Consider the following 21,119-nt stretch of genomic DNA (forward strand, 5'->3'; position numbering starts at 1 on the left):
TTTTTCTGGATTCTTACGTAGACCTAAAATTACCTCTTTTTTAGAAAATTTAAAAATAAAATTTTCTTCTAAAAAGAGAATTTATTAGGTGTCCGATCACACCTAGAAAAAAAGATCGGTGCGACTCCTTTTTCAAATAAAATCGAGATTCGGTTTTCAAGTTTTCAATAATTACTTCGACTAGCGCCCGTGCCCAATTTTTAGGTCGCTACAGCTGGCGACTCCACTGGGGACTTTTTTGAGAGTCAAGTCTGATGTTAAACGCGTGTTGTAAAAATTTTTAAAAATTCCTTGTTCAAATTAATTTTTAATCGTGATCCTTGAATTTTATTTTATTTTATTTTTATTTATTAAAAAAAAAGTCATGCATCTGCATCCGATTTTCAAATTAATAATTTTCTAACTCGTTTTATTTTTCTGTTTTTCTCAGCTTTAAGTTTTATAGTTGTTTTAGTTTGTTTTTTTAGTAAAAATAAAAAATAAAAAGATTTGTGAGTTTCTCCCCACACACCGTGCACTTGCAGTCTTACATAACATGAGCTCTTTACCCGGGCTCCGTCCGTTTAAGTGGAAGTAAACGCTACGCCTTCGTGAGTTAACTCGTCCCTCCGCACAGGCTAGTAGTTACGTCCGGGTTACATATGACTTATGCTTTCGTGAGTTAACTCGTCCCTCCGCATAGGCATAAGTAAATGTAATCCCTCGAATTGAGCTCGTGAGCCTGTGATGGGTGATGACCGAGGCTCCGTACTAACCTTAGTAGGTGACAGTATGGACAATTCGAGTACCTTTCTAGAACTAAAACCACATATAGTGAACCGTACGAGCCACCCAATTAGAGCTATGCCGAACCTCTGTCCGTTTGATAGTTACCAAAATAAGTACACGGGAGAGATGCCTCTTACCTTTTATTTCTTTTACATTTACACTTATTTGCAAATGAATTGAGTCTGTTTAATAAATTGGGCTGGATAGATTGTCTGATGGTATGTGGGGTAGGCTTCTTGTAAAGCATGTTGGGGCAAAAAAAATGTGGGTCTGTTTCACCAAATTACATGATTGAATAGCTTAATTTGTTAAATTTTCCACAGTCTTTATTTTTACTTTTCTTTCTCCTTCTGTTTATATCTGTTGTGATCTCTAACCAAGGTTATTTGTTCTTCATTTTATTTTTCATCATGCATCGTAGACATCTCATTAGGAAGGTGTTGATTAGAGATTGGTTGCCAAAAACGGGTTTCTGATGGAGGAGTCAATTACACAAGTAATCGAGAAAAATGCCGTAGTTCGAGATTGGTCTTTGAAGACTCAGAAAGCGAAAGGGGATAGTTTAAGAGAAGGGTACATCTCTGATCTTCCTGAGCGTGTGACTTTGAATGCTCGTCAAAACGATCTTGAAGACTTGACTGGGATTTGGAAGAAGTGAGACTCAGATACTAGGAGCATCTTCACTGAAAGGTATGGGGATATAGCTCACTTGATAGCAATCGATGTGAACGAGCAGTTGATCCAAGCCATGGTTCGATTCTGGGACCCAGCCTATCAGTGTTTCACTTTCAATCAGGAAGATATGACTCCGACCATAGAAGAGTATGCCGCCTTGCTTCGCATCGATAATGTGCAACTCAACAAGATATATGTGAAGGGGCCTAAACCAATGACCTTCAAGAAAAAGCTAATGAAATTGACGGGGATGACTGATACATGAGCTGAAAAACAGATAAAGAAGAAGAATGAAGTTAGTTGTATTCCATGGTTTTCTCTTCGAGAGTTAGTTCAGAATTATCCAGATACTTTGAGAATGATAGATTTGTTCGCCTTAGCTATTTACGGACTGGTCGTCTTCCCGAAGGTTCTTGGGCATATCGAAGTTGCGGTTGTGGATTTCTTCGAAAAGTTGAGGCAAAGAATCAACCCAGTCCCAACCATCTTGGCTGAGACTTTTAGATCTTTAAATGCTTGTAGGAGAAAAGGGGAAGGACGTTTTATCGGATGCGCTCAGTTACTGAATGTTTAGGTCTTTAGCCACTTTTGGAAGGTAGAGCGTACGCCTTTCCACATGTTTTCAAAGACATTCGCTCCGTTGGAAGCATACCTTGAAAAAGATTGGCCAAAAGATGTCACTGAACAATATTGGATCTCGATTTTTCAGAACCTCCGTGCTGAAGATATAACTTGGAGAGCACCTTGGATTCGTCCCTCTGTCTTGTTATACAAGTGTGAGAACCAAGAATGGGTGCCTTTATTAGGATTATGGGGAGGAGTTGGATATGCTCCGTTGATGGTTCAGAGACAGTTCGCTTCGCGACAGTTTGTACCAGTTACTGATGGATTGGCACAATCGGAGTTTGCTTTTACGGGTGAGGGTTATATGAAAAGGGTACGAGATACCACAAATTCTTGGAGGAAGATCTACCTAATGGAGTTGGCTCTCTATGCTGATACTATCACTGTAGATTATGGCATATGGAGGCAACGACGAGTGAAGAGTCAAATAACCCCACCAATTGATGAAGCTTGCCAGAATCCGTTCTTAGAGGAAATTCCATCCGAGCTAAAAATTGCAAGATATGAATTTGAACGTGAAAAAGCCAAACTGTTGCGAGATATTAGTTCTCTCCAGGAGGAAAACTACCAGCTGAAGATTGATGTCCAAATTGAAAAATCCAGAACCGAGAAAATCCAAAAAGAAGTTAAAGTTACGAGAAAGGATTTAAGGGACCTTCATTTGGATAACAAGAAATTAAGAGGCACTATAAGGAACAGTGGATTGGGGAAATCATCAGCAGAATGGAAGGAGGAACTAAGTAATATCAAAGGTGGGATGGAGTTCTGGAAAGCCAAAGCGAAGAAGGAGGAGTAAAGAGCTGCACGTGCTATGATAGAATTGAGAAAGAAGAATGCTGAATATGAAACTGTGTCTGCAGAATTAACGGCTAGTCAGTCTGAGTGTCAAGAGCTAAAAGAAAAAATTCGAAGTATAGAAAGTACACTGCAAGCTCATCAGCAACATTTAGATGACCTTCTGAGGGCTCTAGAAGAGAAGAATGGTTAGCATGACAGAGACATTCGTGCCTATGAAAGAGCCCTCCAAGAAAAGGATATGCATCTCAGTGGTTTGGTCAACGAAATTCGCAAGGCGGCTGCGCAGGTAGTGCAATTATCAGATGAAGCGGAAGTTCTCAGTTGCCAATACCCTCCTAATCAAAAGTCAAGCATATCGGAGTTCTTAGAGCGTATGAAGAAATAAGGCGATGTGGCTAAGAAATTTGTGTAATTGTTAAAACTAGGATGGTGAAACTTTTTGTAATAGACTCTTTTGATTAATGAAATGCTAAATTATGGGGCTATCTTGAAATCAACACCCATTTTTAGCATATTTTTGCATAACTAACATTCAATATTCATTAGTCATTCATTCATTGCATGCACGTATCATCCTAATCACTCTCTAAGGCTAAAACCGTCTAATTCACAGTTGCTACATTACGAGTCTGGAATCACGTCACCCTTATAGAACGCATTTAAGAGCTAGAACTATGGATGCTGAGCTCAACGAGAGTGATACAATTGGGGATGTTTCAATGATACACCCCTGTCTTCCATGATATGTTTTGAACAATTGGACTGCTGTGGACCTTCTTGTAGTTTTTAAGTCCTCTCCAGAGTAATGCCCAATGTTACTTCTCTATTTATTTTGTGTGCCCCTAAATAGTGGATTTCTTTTGTAAGAGCTTATGTTTGCTCTTTATCATTTCAATGAACATTAATGAAGATGCATTTTGTCATGATCTTTTCATTTCTATCAGTTTCATAATTACCCTCATCGCTTCATATCCTTTCTCTCCATATATCTCATTCCATAACATTGTGTTTGTTGATTCCAATACTTTGATGCTCTCCTATAGCAGTCTTTTCTATCTGCCTTTCAAGTGCTCAGATATCCATGGCATGAACAATCCCGTTACAAGTCCTGAAATCGATTTGGAGAAGGCTGTTTGTTTAGGAGAATTTGAAGGCGAAAAAGATGCTGAAGATTGTGTCTCGCCTCCTGACTTACTGAGAATGGTAGAACAAAAAGAGAAACAAATCCTACCCCATCAAGAATCTATTGAGGTATTGAACTTGGGGAATAAAGAAAAGAAACAAGAAGTGAAGATTGGGACGTCCATTTCAGAAAACACCAGGCGGGATTTGATCGTCTTACTCCATGAGTACAATGATGTGTTTGCCTGGTCTTATCAGGATATGCCAGGGTTGAACACAGATATTGTGGTCCATAAGCTCCCACTGAAACCAGAATGCAAGCCCGTTCAGCAGAAATTAAGAATGATGAGACCCGAAATGCTGTTAAAGATAAAAGAAGAAGTCAAGAAACAATTTGACGCTGGCTTCCTACAAGTCTCCAAGTATCCAAAATGGGTAGCCAATATAGTCCCAGTGCCGAAAAAAGATGGCAAGGTACGAATGTGCGTGGATTATCGTGATCTGAATCAAGCAAGCCCTAAGGATAATTTTCCTTTACCACACATCGATACTTTGGTGGATAATACGGCAAAGCATTCGCTGTTTTCTTTCATGGATGGCTCCCGAGGACATGGAGAAAACTACATTCATAACAATGTGGGGAACTTTCTACTATAAGGTAATGCCGTTCGGATTAAAGAACGCTGGGGCAACATATCAGAGAGCCATGGTGATACTATTCAATGATATAATGCACAAAGAAATAGAAGTTTACGTCGATGATATGATTGCCAAGTCCCGGGGAGAAGAAGAGCATGTTGGGAATCTCAAGAAGCTGTTCGAAAGGTTAAGAAAGTTCCAGTTGAAACTTAACCCAGCCAAATGTACGTTTGGGGCTACTTTGGGAAAAATGCTAGGTTTCATTGTCAATGAGAGAGGTATCGAAGTTGATCCAGACGAGATAAAAGCTATACAAGAATTGCCTCCCCCGCGCACACAAAAGGAAGTCAGAGGATTTTTAGGAAGGTTGAATTACATTACTCGATTCATTGCCCAACTTACCAATCAGTGTGATCCAATTTTTAGACTTCTTCGAAAGCATAATCCGGGAGAATGGAACGAGGAGTGCCAAGTGGCCTTCAACAAGATAAAACAGTATCTATCTAATCCTCCGGTACTAGTACCACCGACCCCTGGAAAACCATTAATATTGTACTTGACCGTGTTTGAGAACTCAATGGGTTGCGTACTGGGACAACATGACGAGTCGGGGAAAAGAGAAAAGGCAATTTATTACCTCAGCAAGAAGTTCACAGAGTATGAAGCAAAATACCCTTCAATTGAAAATTTTTGTTGTGCATTGATTTGGACGGTTCGAAGGCTCAGACAATATATGTTGTATCATACGACATGGTTAATTTCAAAATTGGATCCAATAAAATACATGATGGAGTCACCTGCACTCTCAGGAAGAATGGCACGATGGCAGATCTTACTGACTGAGTATGACATCGTGTATGTGAGCCAAAAATTGATAAAGGGAAGCGCGATAGCTGACTTCTTGGCAAGTCGAACAGTGGAAGAATACGAGCCTTTGAGATTTGATTTTCCAGATGAAGACTTGATGTGCATTTCAGAAAAAGAGGGTGAGTCGTTAAAAGAGAAATCATGGAAGATGAGTTTTGATGGTACATCGAATGCATTGGGCCATGGGATCGGAGCAGTCTTAGTGTCACCAGAAGGAGATCATTACCCGCTCACTGCGAGATTGAATTTCTTCTGTACAAATAATATAGCGGAATATGAGGCTTGCATCATGGGACTTCATGCAGCTATCAAGAGAAAAATCAAAATTTTAGAGGTACACGGGGACTCAGCATTAGTCATTTATCAAATTCGTGGAGATTGGGAAGTGAGAGATCCAAAATTAGTCAAATATCATGATCTCGTTGCAGAGCTGATCAAGGAGTTCTATAAATTAACTTTTTACTACTTTCCACGAGAGGAGAACCAACTGGCTGATGCTCTGGCCACCTTGGCCTTAATATTCAAAGCAAACAGAGAAACTGAGATAATGCCCATCCAAATGAGTATATATGATACCCCCGTACACTGTTTTAGTATTGAGGAGGAGTCAGATGGACGACCATGGTTCCATGATATCTTGGAGTATATCAAGAATCAAGGGTACCCCGAGCAAGCAAACAAGAATGACAAAAGAACAATCAGGAGAATGGCGATTGAATTTGTTCTTGACGAGGATATTCTTTACAAAATGGGAAAAGATCAAGTGCTCATGAGGTGCGTGGACGCTGTTGAAGCTAGAAAGATACTTGAAGAGGTTCATGAAGGAATTTGTGGAACACATGCCAGTGGTTTCACCATGGCCAGGCAGATTATGAGACTTGGTTATTATTGGCTGACAATGGAAAGGGATTGCATTGGTTACGCACGAAAGTGCCACAAATGTCAAATTTTTTTGCGATAAAATTCATGCAGCTCCGTCGCCCCTTCATGTCATGACTTTTCCGTGGCCTTTTTCTATGTGGGGCATGGATGTTATAGGGCCAATTTCCCCGAAAGCTTCTAATGGGCATCGATTCATCTTTGTGGTTATAGACTACTTCACAAAATGGGTAGAAGCCACTTCGTTTGCTAATGTGACAAAGGCTGCAGTCTGTAGGTTCTTAAAAAATGAGATTATGTGTCGATATGGTCTGCCTGAAAGAATCATTTCAGATAACGCTTTAAATTTGAACAACAAGATGATGAAAGAAGTATGTGAGCAATTCCAGATAAAACATCATAATTCTTTGCCCTATTGCCCAAAGATGAACGGAGCAGTAGAAGGGGCTAATAAGAACATTAAGAGGATTATTGGGAAGATGACTGAAACATATAAAGATTGGCACGAGAAGCTACCCTTCGCTTTGTACGCATATCGCACCTCAGTACGGACGTCTACGGGGGCAACTCCTTTTTCTCTGGTTTACGGGATGGAAGCCGTGCTGCCTATCGAAGTAGAGATCCCATCCCTGCGCGTCTTAATGGAGACAAGGTTAGAAGAATCAGAGTGGGTTCGAGCTCGATATGATCAGCTAAACCTTATTGAAGGAAAACGCTTGAAGGCAATTTGTCATGGACAGATGTATCAGAAAAGAATGATCACGGCCCATGATAAAAGGGTGCGGCCAAGAGAATTCCGCGAAGGGGAACTGGTACTAAGAAAGATCCTCCCGACACAAAAAGACTTTCGAGGAAAATGGTCGCCAAATTGGGAAGGGCCATACGTTGTAAAAAAGGCATTTTCAGGAGGGGCTTTGATTTTCACTGAGATGAATGGGAAAGAATTACCTAATCCAGTGAATTCAGATACTGTGAAGAAATATTATGCCTAAAAAAACAAAAACAAAATCAAGATGAAAACCCGAAAAGGGCGTCTTGATAAACAAAAAAATTAGGATGAAAACCCGAAAGGGCGTCCTAATGAAATAAATTCGAGCTTAAAGGAGCAAGGTGATTTGGACGGGGAGTTGAATGACGAAGTCGCTATATTTGAAGCATTCTTAGAAGCTTGAAATCTTCTACACAAGAAACCGTGCTCGGAAAAGATCCAGGATGAAGAAACGTGGAGAAGTTCATGCGCTGGATATCTAAAGCATTTGTAGCCATTGGATTCACTTTCCTTTCTTTGTGATGCTTTCTTTATTGAACTATTCCTTGTTAATTTTCTTTGTTGCTTTTGAAGTAATTAAATGTGAGGTATTTCTTTCATGCCTACTTTACCATTTTTCATGCATCTCGTGTTTGATTCATTTAACTGATAAATGGAAAGATGACATACTCTAAACAAAAGGAATGTTGAGCATTACCTGGATGAGAATTTGATAAATACAAGGACCCTGAAGCAAGAATAAAGTTCAACGAGGGGGCAAGAGGGTGATATACGAGGAAACGTGGGTCACTCAACAAACTTGGAGATAGGCACAAAACCTGAGAGAAAGTCAAGAATTTAGGAAATGAATGCAGATCCTTACGAAAATCAAAAGTGGGGCACGTGATAAACAGCCCAGGGTGCATGACATGATCATTTAGACACAAAAGCATTTAAGACAAACATGTGCATATCATAATAACATCATACATGACATATACAAGTATACCAGTAGAGCAAGGAATACTGGGAGAAAGCTGCACAGAATTAATGAAGAAGAAGGCTTTTAGTTCCACCAGATGTTTTTACTGAAACCCTGTTTTTTTCAAGAAATATTTTTCAATTTCTGTTTTAAAAAAAAATCAACTCATATTGCGAGAAGTGAGTTGAGCCTCGGGTCGCACGCTGAGGTATTTCTTTTAAATTTCTGTTTTTCAAAAAAATCAACTCATAATGCGAGAGATGAGTTGAGCCTCGGGTCACGCTGAGGTATTTCTTTTAAATCTCTGTTTTTCGAAACAAATCAACTCATATTGCGAGAAGTGAGTTGAGCCTCGGGTCGCACGCTGAGGTATTTTTTTTAAATTTCTGTTTTTCAAAAAAATCAACTCATATTGCGAGAAGTGAGTTGAGCCTCAGGTCTCACGCTGAGGTATTTCTTTTAAATTTCTGTCTTTTCAAAAAAAATCAATCAACTCATATTGCGAGAAGTGAGTTGAGCCTCGGGTCGCACGCTGAGGTATTTCTTTTAAATTTCTGTTTTTCAAAAAAATCAACTCATAATGCGAGAGATGAGTTGAGCCTCGGGTCACGCTGAGGTATTTCTTTTAAATCTCTGTTTTTCGAAAAAAATCAACTCATATTACGAGAAGTGAGTTGAGCCTCGGGTCGCACGCTGAGGTATTTCTTTTAAATTTCTGTTTTTCAAAAAAATCAACTCATATTGTTAGAGGTGAGTTGAGCCTCGGGCCACACACCGAGGTATTTTCAATTTCTGTTTTTCAAATAAAAAGAAAATTTTTGGATAGTCGAACAAAATTCAGTGCTTTAAAGTCTTTGCTTTATTCCTGTTTCACAGCGATGAGCAAAGAGGGGCAGTTGTAAGCACTAAATTTTGTCTGGGCTTTATCGTGTTTATATATATAAAAAAAATTTCAAATTTTTTTTTTAAAATAAAAAAATCAAAATATACATTTTGACCCCTAAACTTTTTGAAATTATATTTTGACCCATAAACCTTTTGAAATTACATTTTGACCCATAACCTTTTTGAAATTACATTTTATCCCTAAATTTTCTCAAAATTATGTTTCGGCCCCAAAACTTTACTGCAATTACACTTTGGCCCTTCTGGCAGCCAAGCGCGATTTGCGCACCTAATCCCCGATTTTCACGCCACCGGCCTAAGGCATGGCCTCCCTCTCCCCTAGCCACCTACCACCTGCAAAAAGGAAGCAAATATCAACTATAAAATGGGTTTAAAACCCCAAAATCAAACCCCCCACACCCACGAAAAAAATCAAAAAAACTTGCAAAAAAATAGATTTTTTCGAAGGAAAAAAGAAGAAAAGAGAATAAAAGAGAAAGAGGAGAAGAAAAGAAAGAGTACCGGCGTCGGAGGAGGTAGCGGCGGCGTAAGCGATGGTGGCGGCTAGGGTTCGTGTAGGAGGAGAAGAAGAAGAAGAAGAAGAAGAAGAAGAAGAAGAAGAAGAAGAAGAAGAAAGAAGAAGAAAAAAGAAAAAAAAGAAAAAAATTTAACAATCGGGTCAGACCGACCCGACCCGACCCGTGACCCAAGAAGACCAAGCAGCAACCCAAACCCAAACCCAACAGCCCAAAAAAAATTAATTAAAAAAAACAACACAAAAAAAATAAATCAGCCCAAAAGAAAAAATCAAAGCAAAAAAAAAACAGCCCAAAAAGAAAATGCCCAAAAAAAGAAAAAAACAGCCCAGAAAAAAGAAGCAGGCCACAGCAGCCCACCAGCATCAGCAGCCCGCGCGGCCCAATCCCAGCAGGCCCAGCAGTCCCAGCCCAATCTGAAGCAGGCCAGGAAAAAAAGAGAGAAAGAAAAAAGAAAAAAAGAAAGAAGAAAAAAGAAAAGAGAAAAAAGGAAAAAAGGAAAAAGAAGAAAAAAAAGAAAAAAAGAGTTTCAATTCGTGTAACCCGTTCGACGAAGCTCGTGTTTCGGGAGTTTTTCGGTAATTTCGTTTATTTTATTTTAAATTTAACCATCGTATTTTTATGTTGTTTCCTTATAATATTATTAACATTTTATGCATCTTTATATTTTTATATTTTAGTATTTATATTTTTAATTCAATTTTAATTTTATTTTATTTTAGATAATTTTAATAAATGAGGCAACGAATCGATTTAAAATAAAATCGTTGATTTTATCGCTACGTTGGGTGAATATCACCGGTTCGCGTTAAAATCGATACGCCCTTTTTAAAATAAAAAATATTAAAAAAAGTCTCATATTTACAAAAAAAAATTCTATTTTTCAAATTTTTCGTGCCTTCAAAATTTTTCTCGTGTTTCAAAAAAATATATTCGTGTTTTTAAAAATAAGACAATGAATCGATTTGACACTAATTCGTTGATTTCATTGCTATGTTGAGTGAATATCACTGATTCGTGTTAAATACGATACGTGTTTAATAAAAAATCAAAAATTTTGTGTAAAAAAATCCAGTGTTTTCAAAAAAAAATCCATTTTCCAAAATTTTTCGTGTCTTCTAAAAATTTTTGTGTTTCAAAAATTTTCGTGTTTTCAAAAATTTCCGTGTTTCAAAAATTTTCGTGTTTTCAAAATTTTTCGTATTTCAAAAATCCTCTTGTTTTCAAAAATTTCGATGTTTTGAAAATTTTCGTGTTTTCAAAAAAAAATCTCGTGTTTCATAAATTTTGGTTTTAAAAAAATATTATGTCTTAAAATTCTCGTGTTTTCAAAACAAGAAATTCTCGTGTTTCAATCGGATCACGATTAAATATTAAATTGAACTCGTATTTTTGAAAATTAAGATAACACGCGTTTAACAAGATACCAATTTTGGGCGTCGCGAGGGTGCTAATACCTTCCTCGCGCGTAACCGACTCCCGAACTCGAATTTTCTCTGGATTCTTACGTAGACCTAAAATTACCTCTTTTTTAGAAAATTTAAAAATAAAATTTTCTTCTAAAAAGAGAATTTATTAGGTGTCCGATCACACCTAGAAAAAAAGATCGGTGGCGACTCCTTTTTCAAATAAAATCGAGATTCGGTTTTCAAGTTTTCAATAATTACTTCGACTAGCGCCCGTGCCCAATTTTTAGGTCGCTACATTATTTTAAATAAATTAGTATTTACTTAGTGTTACAATTGTATACCAATTAAACTTAAGATTTATCATTATAAATATCATTCAACAAATGAAAATTATTAGTATTGGTAAGTTTGAAGTATCTGTAAAATAACAGAGTATCAAAGTAATGGTTTTTTAATAGAAATTTCAAGACATAATCAAATGACAATGGGATTGGAAAAAGATTTAATTAGCGGCGATGTAAAATTATAATATTCATTCATCATTATCATACATTTATTTAGTTTATAAATATCATACTAATTTTATTTTTAACTCACCCTTATTCACTTTTTCACTATGAACGCTTCACCTTATAATTGTATGTTTTTATCAATTTTAATTTATATTATTTTTCTAATTAGTATTATAATTATACTTGTATACAAATCATTTATTTGTTATTATTGTTTAAGTAATTTGCAACTCCAAAGAAATTAATTGCATCCGAAATTCAATGTTGATTGAAGATAATGACAATAATGATAGATTAAAAAAGAGGATCAGAATGGAAGATGATAATGAGAATTTAGATATATTTGTAATATTATTAGTATTTATTTTTAATATAGACTTTATTTTAACCTTTTAGGAAGTTGAATTTTTATTCCATTGGTATTTTTTAATACAATTAAATTATGTAATCTCAATAATTATTTCACTTATGAAAATAAATTATTAGAAAATTAAAAATTATATGATCATTTGTAAAGTTTAATTTGATTATATTTTACACAATTTGAATTTATTTTTAAATTAATAACATTATTATTTAGTTTTAAATTAGAAAAAATAAAATATAACGCATACTTGTTTAATATTGTAATGATAATAATATAAATTTATATATTTACGTGCAACGCTTGTGATATCAGAAACTAATTCATATTTAAATTTACAATGAAATTTGAGTTATACATAGAAATGACAAAGTAGTTGTTCTATATTTTGATAGGTTTTTGATGAATGAAAGATTTACACAAAGATGTTTACTTTACATTGAATGGCCTTTATTAAGAGCAAAGATGAAAAGTGACTTGCATTCTACTTTGATAGCTTCATGCCTTTTCAGTTTTATCTTTTAAATGACGTAATCAATGTTGATTGAGTCTTAATTCGATTGATGTTAATGTAAGGGGATATGGATTTAAGTGCGCTGAAGTGCATTACCCTCCTATTTATGTATTGGAGAGGGGCTATAGATAATTTTAAACATTATGTAAAAAAAAATCTATTAGATTACTTTAATCGATAATAAATGCTATATTTAGTCTACTATTGGATTGCTTTAATTAAGAGTAAATTTTATGTTTAGTCTTGCAAATCTTTTAGAATAGCAAAACTCAACAAATTTAGGTAAAATAAAAATCAATCAATAAAAAATCAACAAAGGTTGGATTAAATTAGATTTTTTTTGTTAAAAATTATCTTTTAGCAATTTAACTTTCAAATATGCATTTTTTTTAATAGTTGGAAGGCATAATATCAAATTTAGGGGTATTTGATAAATTGAAATTCTAAGTGTTAAAAAATTAAGTAATGAATTTTCACGGTTAAATTTTATAAGTGCTAAATTTCTATTCAAAAATTATTTGGTAAATTAGTAAATATAAATACGGAATATAATTATGTTGTTCAGTATAAATAAATATTGATTTTAAAATATTATTTATTTTTAAATTTAATCTTATTAATATTCTTATTTTTGATATTTTTGGATAAAAGATACATGTGGTAATTTGAATATCTCATTTAAAAAAAATATCATTTATTTTAATTTTTTTAATAAAATAAAATCGATGTAATATTTTCTAAAATTACGCACTTGAAAATTTTATATTAAGTAAAAAAAAATCAAACACATTTAAAATAATAAATGTTGAAAAATTTTATTTTCAATGGTGTATCAAGCACACCCTTCGTTTTCAACGTTTACATTCTTTTTTGTCACACCCTTCGTTTTCAACATTAAAAGAGTTGAATTTGATTCTAACCCTTAAAAAATAATTGAATTATTTTTTTAACGGGAATAATGACTAAAATGTTAAACTTTTAAACATAGTAGGCCGCATAACTATCCACATGCACTCCATGTTTTTCTTTTTAAAATTTTATCAACTTTTTATAAGGTTTTTAAATTTTTTTGAATATTTTATAAATTTAAAACTATTTGTGGATGTGGTATATAAAACAAATAGTGTTATGTCATGCATGTTGCCAACACTAATATAATAAAAAAATTAATGTTTTATTTAACATTTCTATTAAAAATAATTTATCTTTTTAAAAAAAATTAATTACAATTTAATTAAAAAAACAATAAGAGTCAATTAATGTAGGTAATTTTGAATATAAAAGGGTTAATATGTAGAATTGTCACTATATTTTAAGTGAAAATATACCTCATTTTAATCGATATTTATCATTATTTTATAAAAAAAATTACCATTATACTTTAATTTTATTTTTAATTTTGTTGCTTTAAAAGTTTTGCCACATTGGATTTTTCTATTCAATTTTACTTTAAAATAATTTCAAGACAAAATTTAATAAAAATATTTTTTATATTTTCAATAATTAGCAATAATAAGTTAATTAATATAATATTGAAATCAAATAAAAATGATCATTTTATAAAAATAAACTTATTTTTTATTTTATGATATATGTATTTCACGTTTTTATTTCATTAAATAGAAATTTTAATTTAATTTATTATTATTAATATTTATAAGTCAAATTATTTTTAATTATTAAAATAAAATATTTGAAAGAATTTTTTCTATTTTCAAATAATCAAAATTAATATTGAAACGCCTCAAAAATTTTAATGTTTGACTGTTGGATTTCCATTGTAATTGATTCTCTGTATTTGTGGTTATGTGCTTTGTTTACGTGGTTGAGGTCAGGAGTTTGGGTTGTATTTTTAGAAGTTTTACTATTTTATTTTAAAGATAACCTCTATCCTTAAATGACATAAATAAGTTTAATTCAGTTTAAACCTATATCAAGAATAAACCTATTGGTTTATTGGTTAAACTTCTGCATTCTGTTTGGGCCTATGTTTAAATCTCGAGCTACGTGATAGTAAACATTTTTTTTTGCTAAGCGCTAGAATTTGGTTGGAAGTTATAAAGATTTAAAATTTGTCGTCATCTTCTATTCGTTTCTTTCTTTTTGTTGTTCTTTTCTTTCCTTTCCTTTTCTTTTCTCTTTTCGATTCTTTTATTTTTCTTTTTCATTTTGATCACGGTCATAAGCATGGGTCTAGACGAAGTTATACGTCGTTAATTGTATCGATCAAAAGGTTATTGAGTAAGTTTCACCATCAATTCAGTAAATTCCGTAGTTTCTTTTATTGTTTTCGTAGAATGTTCTAAATTCGGCATCTCGAGCGTATTGTGTAGTTTCTGATAATTAGTCGTTTGGTTTCCTCTTAGTCGGGGATATCGAGAGTAGCATACCTCAACTCAACAATTCAAGTGACCATTGTTGACCTTCCGGTAAGTTTGATTTCGTTGGAAGGTTTCATGTCGAAACCTTCGACATAAAGTATTATGTGTATAGGTGTGCATTATTGTCGATAAAGTTGGTTGGCTGAGTTATTGGATGGTCATTTTAGGCTTCGGAGATCCTCTACATTGTTATTGCTTCGAAATCTCTTCAAGTGCGTACCGAAAACCTTAAATTTTGTGAATCTTAGGCACCGAAAAACATGGCTGTCGACGCCACATGGCCGTGTGATAGGCCGTGTAACACACTACTTACCAAATTCGAGCCACCTGGGTAGGGGACACGGACGTGTTCCCCCATCATGTGTGGGCATGCTAATGTAGGGTTCACACGGGCCAAGGACACAGGTGTGTGTGCAGGCCGTGTATCTCGTTGAGTACAAGATAAGGACCACCCAGGCCAGAGACACGAGCGTGTGTCCAGGTCATGTGGCTTACTGTTTGAGATTTAGGATCACGCGAGTAGACCACAGGGGCGTGTGTTAGGCCGTGTAAGACACACGGCTGATCACACGGGCGTGTGCCAGGCCATGTGGAATCACACGAGCATGTGGGTCAGTTTTAGAAGTCATCTATGGGGTCGTAAGTGTTGTTAACGCAAATGTAAGCTGTCTGTAATGTATATGTATGATCTGAATTTGGTCGTAAGATTGTTATCTAATAATTTGAGATTGAGATTCTGATTATACAAATGTTTACTGAATCTGAACGACTGAGTGTACATTTTGACATGTGTAATCTGTAACTGCATTAGGTGGGAAATCATGTAAAGAAGCAAGTGACCTGTTCTGATTCGGTGGCTAGACCACTACTTATATGTGAGTTCAGCGTTACTCGCCTATTGATCTGGAAGCTAGGCTGCAAACATTCTGAAAAGTGTCATATTGACACTAAGCGGTGTGTAGGGAATGAGGGGTATTCTATACCCTAAATGATTTGTTGGGATGGACGGAGATGGTGTGTAGAGGATTGGGGTAGGAATAACTGCATTTGTTTCTGATTTGTTCTGTATCTGAACTGGAACTATTCTATTATAAAATTGATACAATAAATCCATACTAAATGTCTTCTGATTCTGATTGGAACTTGAGATCCGATAACTACTTTTATCATTGTGCTTTAGTTAAATCTATTACTGTTATGCATTGGGTTTACAACTCATTTTGTGTTGACTGAATTTTAGGTGGGTCGCAGACTTGATCGGGTCGGCGTAGTGGAAGCTCAGTCAATCACTTTATCACCCTTTAATTATACTATTAGTAAATTTCAGTATTCTCTAGTAATACGATCTTTGATGACGGTTGAATGTTGGTTGATTCTATGATTGCTATAACGTGTTGAATGATTTTCTTTTTATCTGCAAGCATAAATGTGGAGTTCTAATATCGTCAATGTAACTCTTTAGACTTGGTCTTGACGTCTAGGCTGAGTTTGGGGTGTTACAAATATTGAGTAGTAAAATTAAATTGCATGAGAGTTAAATGACAGATTTACTCATATTTTCAAAATATAGTGACAAATATCAAAGAAAATAAAATATAGTGGAAATTTTCAATACTTACCTATATTGTGATGGCATTATAATATGAAATGGTACATTTAAACAACATCAACACAAGTGCTTAATACATGTGTAAAATATTCAATACATTCAATATAAAATTTATTGTATTTATAACTTAAACAAAAAGAACTTTAAAGATGAATGATAGTCTAATCAACATGTTAAGTTAATAAATTTTGATGGAAATTATTAATAATATTAATGATTTGGTTGCAATTTTTAAATAACAAAATTTAAGAGGATTTAATTTTCAACTTTTTTTTTTTTAATAAGTAAATTGTATTATCCAAGAAGCAGAAAAAAGAAACTTGTTACATCTAGCAATCCACAACAATCAAAAGAACTTACACAAAACCAAGAAACACAACAGATTACAACAATTAAAACCATAAGCCTATCCTACACATTCCTCATACTCCATTGAAAACATTATCGGTTATTGACAGGGAATGACTCAGTGGGACATCTACCACTAAGACGAAAACGTACAATATCTTTAATTTTCTTCAACAGAATTAGAAGACTACTCTTTTCACACCAAATAAAATACACAATTGCATTCCAGGCCAATTTGAGCAAGCAGACAAGAAACGACTTACCTTTTAAACAAGTAGTTAAATTTTTAAAGCCACGTACCAACAGACTTCCTAATACCACAAGAACCTAGAACAAGTTGCCACAAGCCTCTATAGTACGCAGACCGAAAAAAAACATGGCTACCAGACTCAAAAGCATCAGAACACATCGATCATTTAATATTCTTGGAAGGCCATATCTCCTTTAAATTTATATCCGAAAATTTGACGGTAAAAATGACAAACATAAGTAATTAAATAAAAAGAAAAAAGAGGGAGCAATAGGAATGAGTTATACAATACAACTTCCTAATCAGTTAAAAAGTAAATACACAGAAGCCTGTTTTTATTCCAGGATTACAACATTTCTACCATGAATCTCATCTACCCTTTTATATAAAGGAGACAAAACACTATACAGCAGAGCTATGCGTATGGTAGAACATTGGATAGCTGATCATTCATCCAACTCCCGAGTTGGCTGCAGGTCGAGTTAGATTCGTGGACAATATATGGGGTTGATAACATGCCATGTTATCGTCCAATCCGGCCACTAGACTGAGCGTTCTGCAAGTACTAGGTACCTGCCTTTGGCGTGTATTCGTTTTACCTGTAAATCATATTGTGGAAGTAGTCATGGTTACACAGGCATTGGATTGATATTGATCGGTTTGATATGGATTCGATATGGAACGATGATTCAGATGAATTTACCCGGTTTGAGATAATCGCCTCCAATTTATGATTTGGTGGGACTGTGGATGCCCTTGTAGAAAAGATGAGCTTGCACCGATACCACTTTCCTCACCTATAAATTGCTCGGGGTAACTCGAAGATGGCGGGGACCAAACTGGAACAACTCCGCCATCCCTTTCTCTCCTACTACTACTAGATGATTCTGCAGTGGAATCCTCAGCATTTCTCAACCCAATCGGGAAGTTAAGTTGCAGGCTGCGTGCTGTTTCTGGAATCGCTTGGTTTAATGTGTCTCTCCGTTGTTCTCGATTTATATTTACAGTTCCTGGAACTTCTGCTCTGCTATCTTCTGCTGAAGTTCTAAGATACGAAGAAGACTCTTCATGTTCACCTCTCAACAACGAAGAAGTGATGCTAGGAACCATCTGATCCTCATATCTCCGTGTTGTAGCTGGAGCATTGTTCCTTGCTGGTTCAATGTTTTCCTCCATTTGTATGTCTTGCGGAAATGCAAATGGCACTGACTCGGAAGAGTCTCCGAGGCCTTCCTCAGTTCCATTCTCAATTGCAGCTCTTGAAGCTGCTTCTAGTTGCCACATCTCTGAAAGTGCTTCTTGCAACCTGGATTTTGCAGCATCTATTCCTACAATAGGCAGAGGGTAATTTGACCCAAGCTCGATGCCAGCAGCTTGGAGTACAGATTCAGGAGCATTCCATGGATGGTGAATCCAATCAGTTGGTAGTCTTGCAAGTTCTGGAAGCCACCGCCGGACATATTCTCCATTCGGATCGAATTTGTAACCTTCAAACTGTAAAAAACTTTTAACTAGATGAGAATGCATACACTAGATATCAAACACTTGATGAAAGCGAGCTAAAAACAACTGCAGCCAAACCTGCGGATTATCGATGCGGTCGAACTCACGACCATCTGGGAGAGTACCGGATATATACTGCCAACCGAGAGCATCGCTTTCTAAATCTGCATCCAAGAGGGTATCCCAGAAATACTTCATACCCCATCTCCATGGAAGCTGCAAAACTTTGACAAAAAAACTCGATACAACAACTCGAATACGATCATGTAGCCAACCGGTGGCCCATAACTCTCTCATGCCAGCATCCACCAATGGATAACCTGTTCTTCCTTGTCTCCATGCCTTGAAATAACCCTCATTGACAACCCAAGGGAAAAACTTAAGATGTCCGAGAAGAGGCCTTTCATGGCTGTAAGGATGGTTAAAACTCAAGTATCTTGAGTATTCCCTCAAGCCGATCGACTTCAGAAACAAGTTTACACTCTCTTCACCAGCTTTGTTCCCTTCATTAGCCCATAAAACCTGCTTCATTCGAACGAGATGAAAGACTTTTCGGACACTAACCTCCCCAAAATGCAAATGGGGGGAAAGAAATGAAGTTGTTGCACTATCAGCTTTTCTTCTGTTCTTCGAGTACTCAATTAAAGGTCCATTAATGAACGTTGTCAAAGCTTTATCCGCATTGCTCCACCCTGGTGACCATGCTCGAGCTAAAAGCGCATTGCTTCCCTTCTCCAATTCATCTTCAAACACCAACACATCCGTAGTGCAAGTTAACACATCACCTACACACAGATTGAACAATAAACATGTACAGTTTCAAGGTGAGCCTCAGTCGCAATACAAGTATAAATCAATTATGTTAGACCATTGTAATACATTAACAATATGGAAAAGCTATATTAATCAACACGGTTATTCGTAAGGTCTTTGAGGGATCATTATCCCATACCCATAACCGGATATGCATGACGAAAGGAAGGGGCATTCAAAGGAGAATAACCTGAAATTATTCTTTTAGGTGGAAGAAGAGGAGCCTCAGGGTCAAAAGGCATGTTAAGGCATTTTTCCCAGAAAGCAGTAAAAGTAGTGAAAGGGCGGCCATTATCATCATTTACATCCCAAGGTTCATAAAGCAAATCCGCATTGAACGATCGAACAGCTACACCATGGGCCATCAATACTTCCTTTGCTCGATGATCCCTAACCAGGGATATAGGATCTGAACCCCAAAGAAAAAGGCAGTAAGTTTCCACTTATGTTAAACATAGACTTTCTTTTTCCATTGCTTACTAATATGGAACATAATCAGAAACCAAAGATTGCGGAAAGCCAAGGCATATTTAAACCACAAAGTATAAGAACCTATTTCTCCATTGATGCAAACCTCATAACACTCTATTACTATATCTATATATTAGATATTGATTAATCATCTTTTCGTATCGAAACTAACAAATAAAGAAAGTGGAAACCATCAATGAAAACTACTGGGAACATATGATGCCAAAATGAGAACATACTGAGAAACACAAAATTAATTAACAATCACAATCATAAGAATCTATCTCTGGATTGATGCAAGCCGCAATTGTTATATATAATCATAGTTTTGTTCAGTTTTACAAGAAAATGGGGGGGGGGAACTAACCATACAAGTGATTGAAGAAGAGCTGAGTGGCACCAGTGGATTTAACAATCTGGAGAAGAGATGAAACACTATCAGTTGATCTCTTTGTTATGAGGCAAGTTCCCAGGCTCCTCAAAGAAGAATCAAGAAGAGCCAAACTATGTTTAAGCCACCATCTTGAAACCCTTCCAGGTTGATAATGGCCTTCTTCTTCAGGTGCCCATATGAAAACTGCAAAAACAGGGCCTGCCCTAACTCCGGCTAAGAGTGCTGGATTATCTTCAACTCTAAGATCCCTTCTAAACCAAACTATGCTAGACATAACTCCCAAAACAAAAACCCAGATTTTATCTTTGCTTAACTATATACCATAAAGCACGGAATTCTTGGTTTCTAAGTAAAAAGTTTTTTCTTTCTGGCTATTTTGTGAACCAAAGGAGGTTTTAAGCATTATTAATGGAGGATAATAGTGCAAATGACAAATTATTTTTTAAAGATTATTCCCTCTGTTTTTTTTTAATGAATATCTTCTATATATGAAGCCTGAGTGAAGAGGATTGGTTAATGGAAATGGGGGGATACACAAGAAAATTGATAGGCAATTTACAGCCACAACTTTTTTTATTTTTATTCAAGATTTTCAATTTCCTGTTTATCCTTTGCAACAAAAACAAAAACCCACCCACCACTGACCACTCTAATTACTTCCTTCGCTTTATTTCTGTATCATATACTTTGTAATTTCAAGATATTCAAAACCCATTTTCACCATTCTTAATTTGAATCAGATTTTATTATTCTCAAATTTAAATGATTGATTTTGAGAATAAATTTTATTTGGATTGTGAATGGGTTCGGGTTGGAATAATAGGAGCCTATTTAGACCTGGAAAAATGAATTTCTTTTATCAAATTTTCAATTTATTTATTTAAATAAAAAATAATACAAATTTCAAATTTTATATGTAATTTGAGTGACTCAACTCAAATTCATTGTTTTTATTTCATCTAAATAATATTAATATCATCGATAAAAAGCATGAAACTTTAAGGATGGTTTTTATTTAATTCCAATAT

General features: G+C 35.3%; 1 protein-coding gene and 1 long non-coding RNA gene across 3 annotated transcripts; one reads left to right on the forward strand and one right to left on the reverse strand.

Moving 5' to 3' along the window:
• The first annotated feature begins 14,259 nt into the window (after nt 1–14,259).
• LOC121217896 (uncharacterized) lies at nt 14,260–16,116 on the forward strand. Its single transcript, XR_005914105.1, has 3 exons — nt 14,260–14,563; nt 15,515–15,734; nt 15,944–16,116. It is a non-coding gene; the product is annotated as an uncharacterized lncRNA (long non-coding RNA).
• Nucleotides 16,117–17,137: 1,021 nt separating this feature from the next.
• LOC121217897 (cryptochrome-1) lies at nt 17,138–20,713 on the reverse strand. 2 transcript variants are annotated; one of them, XM_041094484.1, is made up of 5 exons: nt 20,065–20,676; nt 19,417–19,635; nt 18,492–19,198; nt 17,614–18,404; nt 17,138–17,509 (listed from the first exon to the last, which is right to left on the reverse strand). In XM_041094484.1, exons 1-5 carry the CDS (start codon nt 20,363–20,365, stop codon nt 17,506–17,508), a joined length of 2,022 nt encoding a protein of 673 aa, XP_040950418.1. In that variant the 5' UTR covers nt 20,366–20,676; the 3' UTR covers nt 17,138–17,505. The 2 variants fall into 2 exon arrangements, with proteins under 2 accessions (XP_040950418.1, XP_040950419.1); XM_041094485.1 differs by having other exon boundaries at nt 17,138–18,404; nt 20,065–20,713.
• Between the last annotated feature and the right edge of the window lie 406 nt (nt 20,714–21,119).

The sequence above is a fragment of the Gossypium hirsutum genome, chromosome D05 (genome assembly GCF_007990345.1).
Source record: "Gossypium hirsutum isolate 1008001.06 chromosome D05, Gossypium_hirsutum_v2.1, whole genome shotgun sequence".
NCBI lineage: Eukaryota > Viridiplantae > Streptophyta > Magnoliopsida > Malvales > Malvaceae > Gossypium > Gossypium hirsutum.

Coding starts and splice junctions, on each gene's coding strand:
- LOC121217897 (XM_041094485.1), bottom strand. CDS start 20,365: ATGTCTAGCATAGTTTGGTTTAGAAGGGATCTTAGAGTTGAAGATAAT. Junction 19,636..20,064: donor CTTCTTCAATCACTTGTATG/GTTAGTTCCCCC, acceptor TTTGGGGTTCAG/ATCCTATATCCCTGGTTAGG. Junction 19,199..19,416: donor ACCTAAAAGAATAATTTCAG/GTTATTCTCCTT, acceptor ATCTGTGTGTAG/GTGATGTGTTAACTTGCACT.